Source organism: Petaurus breviceps, unplaced genomic scaffold, assembly GCF_028583685.1.
Source record: "Petaurus breviceps papuanus isolate PSGF00001 unplaced genomic scaffold, PetGlider_PUasm1.0 610, whole genome shotgun sequence".
Lineage (NCBI taxonomy): Eukaryota > Metazoa > Chordata > Mammalia > Diprotodontia > Petauridae > Petaurus > Petaurus breviceps.
In genome coordinates, this window is record NW_027186402.1 from 311,680 (window position 1) to 317,021 (window position 5,342).

The 5,342-nt window shown below is 51.9% G+C and overlaps 1 protein-coding gene across 1 annotated transcript in view; it reads left to right on the top strand.

The window, feature by feature from the left end:
• Window positions 1-5,342, top strand: part of PHF21B (PHD finger protein 21B) — a 41,246-nt gene that overhangs the window by 25,095 nt on the left and 10,809 nt on the right. The window contains exons 5-6 of the mRNA XM_069103648.1: window positions 488-628; window positions 3,645-3,696. Coding sequence (XP_068959749.1) covers window positions 488-628; window positions 3,645-3,696 — 193 coding nt within the window. The remainder of the gene's footprint in view (window positions 1-487; window positions 629-3,644; window positions 3,697-5,342) is intronic.

Sequence of the window (5,342 nt, forward strand, 5' to 3'; positions counted from 1 at the left end):
CCACCTGCCTGCCTGCCCACCTGCCCTCCTGCCTGCCTGTTTACCTGCCCACCTGCCCTCCTGCCCCCATGCCCACCTGCCTGCCTGCCTGCTCAGGGGCCACAAGTGGGAAGGAGCCTGGGGAAGATGGCCAGAAGGGTGGGAGATGTGACACTGAGAAAGCACGAATTGGGAGTTTTTGACCCAGAAGGCCTGAGTTCAAATCCTGCCTGCAGTCTAGAGATTGGGTTTTGTTTTTGCTGGCTAAAGAAAGCTGAACCTATTTCAGGGTGGAAGCAGTCACATGTGGGGGATGTGAGCTATTGGAGAGAGGCCTGTACTCAGTACATTGTGGCATGATGAATATAGACCTCTCCTAAGCATAGAGAGTCCAAGCCTGGAGCCCGGGACAGTCAGAGTGGGCTGGTGGGCCAACCTTAGGAGAGAATACTAGCCGAGAGGGCCCTGCCAATGCGTCTCATCACCGAGGTCCTTGCCTTCCTTCCAGGTCATTATCATTCAGCCTCAAGTTCAGACCCAGCCTGACAGCAAGGCAGAGACACCCAGGCCTCTAGGAGAGCTGTCTCAGGGAGCTCCTGCCTCTAAAAAGAAGAAAGAAGCAGCTCCTGATGTCCAGGAGAGCCCGGAGGTCAGTGGACCCCTCGTCTCCCTGCCAGGCTGCATCAGGGCACCCCCTCTTCCTCCACATCCCTATTGGAGTCACCAGGAAGAGAGAGAAGGGAGTGACACAGGGGGAGGGCACAGACTGGGTAGATTTTTCCCCTCCCTGCCACACTTCCTCCTCATTTCTGAGACATCAGGCTACTAGCCGCCTCTCCATGGGGCTCAGGGGACACTCACTGGAACAGACCTAGCAGTTAGCACCTGACATTAGCCAGTGCTCAGGCCTCCCTGCCTTGTCCATGGCCCCCTGGTGCCCTGTAAAGCCCACCCAATTCTTACAAACTGGTGACTTCAAGCAAATGAAGGAACAATTCTCAGAGAATCCTTGCTTGCTTTCCCTGGCCTGGAGGCTCTCCTGTGGAGCATACCACAGGACCTCCGTGACATGGGGCCAGATGTGGAGGGTCCCTGTCTCCAAAACTTGTCACCCTGCAGTCAAGCAGGTGATGCCCATGTTGGAACTTAGCTAGATTGCTTCCATGCTCTGAGATCTAGTGTGGTAGGTCCTGCCAGCCAGGATCTAGGACCCCAAGCAGCTTTGCCATCCCCTGTTCTAAGACCTCTCCTGGCTCTGACAATCAGGGTTTCACTGGCCTCAGAACATATCGTCCCCAGTGTCTCCCAGACCTGTTGGCCATCTCGGGGTGGGGGTGAGGCACCAGGCCATCACTCTCACCCTGATTGAGTCTCGCCTCAGACCTTTTTTCCCTCCTACAACCTGAACTTCCAGGGAAAGTTCCTGAGTCAGTTTTCTTTGTTTCTTTAAAGTAAATTCTGGTTGATTATTGTGCATGTATACAATTAGTGTAATTACAGCTAATGACATAATTAGTGTAAATTCATTTAATGACTTAAAGAGAACTTGCAATTACAACGTGGAATGGCCTTATAAAAGTCCTTATGAAAATTTATTTTTCTGAGGGAGCCGTGAAGTCTACATATGTGTGTGGGAGAGAAGGAGGGAGGAGGAGGGGGAGGGGGAGGGAGAGAGGGACAGACAGAGACAGAGAAACAGAAAGAGGAGAGACAGAGACAGAGAGAGAGAGAGAGAGAGACAGAAAGAGGAGAGAGAGAGAGGGGAGAGAGAGAGGGGGGGAGACAGGCAGAGACAGAGAAACAGAAAGAGGAGAGACAGAGACAGAGAGAGAGGGAGAGAGACAGAGAGACAGAAAGAGGAGAGAAAGAGAGAGGAGGAGAGAGAAATAGACAGAGAGACAGAGAGAGGGAGAGAGAGAGGGAGTGGGGAGAGGGGGGAGAGACAGACAGAAAGAGGAGAGGGAGAGAGAAACAGAGACAGAGAAACAGAAAAAGGAGAGACAGAGACAGAGAAACAGAGAGAAGGAGGAGAGAGATGGGGGAGAGACAAAGAGAGATTGTTGAAGAGATGGAGAGACAGAGAGAGATGTTGAGAGAGGTGAGTTGAGGTGGGAGTGGCCTTGTGGATTTGAGAGCAGTCAATGAAGAAATGAATTGGAGAGCCCTCCAAAGGCAAGGTCAGAAATGGGGCTCCAGGGTCCTGTGGAGAAACACTGCTCAGCTCTCCAGATCTCTGGCTGCTGCTTTCCCTCCAGTCTCATTCTTAGGTCCTTGGGGCACTGCCCCCGTGGACATTCTACAGCTCCCAGATTTGTTGGAACTTCCCACCCGTCCCCACAATGACCCTGTGAGCCAGTCAGTGTGATCCTCCTTGTCATTACTGTGTAGAGAAGACCCTGGCCCTTGGAGAGGCTGAGCTGTCCGTGCACACAGAAGCTTCTCAGGAGGATAAACCCAGGTTCCTCCTGAAGCTGAGCTCCAGGCTGCCCTCGCTGTGTCTGCTATGAGGATTCTCTCTGGAATCTGTGCTCCATTTTCAGGCATTGAAGGTGCTCCCCAGGGGGCCTCCCCTCCCCTGGTGTGTCTCCTGTTCCATATTTTGGGGAACTCCCCGTTAAATGTGTCTATAATCATAGACTTACCCCCTATACTCTCTGATTCTCCAAAAATCTTATTTTTAATCTCAGCACCATTGCAACACTGTCCCAGGGGTTCTTCCTGCCCCCAGGGGTTCTACCTTCCCCCAGAAGGTATTCCTGCCCCCAAGGGTTCTGCCTACCCCCTGGGGGAGGTATCTGCCCTCCGGTCTCTCTCCACTGCAGGTCACCTTCCCCTCAGCTGCTGCACTGATTTTCCTTAAGCTCAGATTTGGCCACATCCCTTCCCTGTTCAGTTAAAGGCCAGTGGTCCTTATTACTGCAGAACAATGTAGACACTCTTCTGCTTGGAATTCAGGGTTCTTCACAAGCCGATGCCAGCCACCCTTTCCAGCTTCCTTGAGAATCATTCATCTTCATGCATGCTCTGGTCCAATCAACCTGGGTTTGATGCTTTTGTATTGGATGTGCCCTCCCCCTTGAACTGCTTGGAATGAATCATTGCGACTCAGCTCCAGTGCCAGTCTCCCTCTAACTGTGCTGGGGGCCCTTTCCCAGCCTCTCCCCTCAGCCAACAGTGCCTTTCACAGCCCCCCCAGACTCCCCAGTATCTGCTTCATATGGCTCCATCTTACAAATATTCTTACATACCTGCCTTGTTGTCTCCCCCTTTATAATATAAGCTCTTTGAGGAAAAAAGCTTTTTGACTTTTGTCTTTGATGCCCTGGTACTTAGCATAGTATGGCTGGCACAAAGTAGGTGCTTCAAAAGTCATGGTTGGTTGATTGAGCGATCTACTTTTCAGCAAAAGTGGAGCCTGTGGCCATCCCCCTCTCCAGGGTTTTCCCACCTCTGGGTTTTTGCTGACATGGTACTCTATACTCAGTTTGCTGTCCCCACCTCCTTCCTTCCCTCCTCTCCCCTGTGGATTCCCAGGGGCAATGTTCAAGCTGGGAGTGAGTTTCCACTTGAACAGACAAATATGCCTCCAGTACAGGGTTCCTTCAAGTCTGGGTTCAAGAGCATGCAGCCCAACTAATTCTTCTCTCTGTGTTTCTTCCCCTCAGAAAATCGCCTTCATGGTAGCATTAGGCCTGGTCACAGCGGAACACTTAGAAGGTAAGATGTCCAAGGGCTCTTCCTTCCTGTCCTGGCTCAGTGGTCCAGGACATGAGGGGAGGATTCCTTCAATCTGGACAAAGGCTTTGTGGGATGACCCTGAGGGTCAGGGTAGACCTCAGGCCAGGTTCCAGGCAGGTGGTGGGTCTTCAGGCAAGCCCCATCCCTTTTCTAGGTCTTGGTTTTCTCCTTTCCACAATGAGAAGCCTCAGCCAACTGACTTCCATTCCTAACAACCCACACAGAATCCAAATACCTTAGAAGTAGAAGAGAGTTCAGCAGCTTTCCAGTTTGACTCATGGCCCCTGCCCCCAAAAAACTCCTGCAGGCAACCTGAGGAGTGGTCATCCAGTCCCATCTCAAGGGCCTGGGGTGGGGGGGGAATGAGTCACTAAATCCCCTACCGTGAAATGCAGCTGGACAAACACAAAGTGCCTACTGTGTGCAGAGACTGCTGCTAGAAGGAGGAAAAGCTCAGAGGAGCTACAGCCCTGCCTGCCCTCTTGGAGCTTTCTAAATGGGAGGAGGAAACTCCAGCACAAATAGCTCAAATTTACACTACTACGTGACATCAGCCTTTGAGGGGACAAAGCAAGTGTCCCAGCAGAGAGGAGGATGGCCTGAGCAGAGACATGGGGGCTGGAGAGAAGGGGAGAACTGTGAAGAGAGAACAGTGCACATCCCCAGTGGTTCCTCCCCTCGTGGTGAATTGTGTGAGGACAGTGGGCACTGCCAGGAGGGAGTCAGAACCTGCCCACCTGGGCCACAGGTTCCATCTCCAACCATGCTGCCCATTGGAGGCACTGAGGGCATCTTCAGGCAGAGGGAAAGCTTGGGCAGCTGGTGTCAAGGCAGGCTCTGGACTCATAGACTGAGGCTTAGAATATACTAGGCTGCTGGGCTCCAGGCCAGGGAGAGAAAACAGAACAACGACTGATAATGGTGCATTATCTGGCATCCTCCTAACTTAACTAGAAGGTGGAGGTGAAAAGGAAGGGGGCAGGGCAGGCAACTGCTGATGTTTGCCCATCAAGCCAGATGCCACCAAGAGCATGGAGGAAGAACATCAGGAGATATGCCCAGTTATTCAGAGGAGGCAAAGTCCCAGAGAGCAGATGCCCATGACGTTCATGGTCTTACATGTCCACATGCCAAGGACAACATAAGGCATGGGTAGCCTCATGAAAAGGAAGTGCTCCTGAGACCTTGTGGGACAGGACCCACATCTGGAGTATGGCTCTAGGAGGCTGCGCCCTGGTCAAAGTGGGATCCATGAAGGGACGGGGAGGTGGCAAAGCTGGGAGGTTGAGGAGACACATTATATGGAGATGTCCAAGAAGCATCAGGAGAAACATGGGGAAAGTGTGAGGGAAGATCAACGAAGGGAGAGACAGAAAAGACCTTTTGTGGGAGTGAACTAAAGAGCCTCTGGGAAGAAAACCAGGGACTTAGGAAATGGGAAGCTCTTGATAAATGCTCACTGATTGATTGATGTGATTGATTGGTGTAATTGTGAGATGGTGGACTTCAATCAGTTGGACATTTGCCAGCTCTTTCTGTCTCTGTCTCTCCATCCCTTGTCTCTATCTCTCTTTCCATCATTGTCTGTCTGTCTCTCCATCCCTCGTTCTCTATCTCTGTCTCAC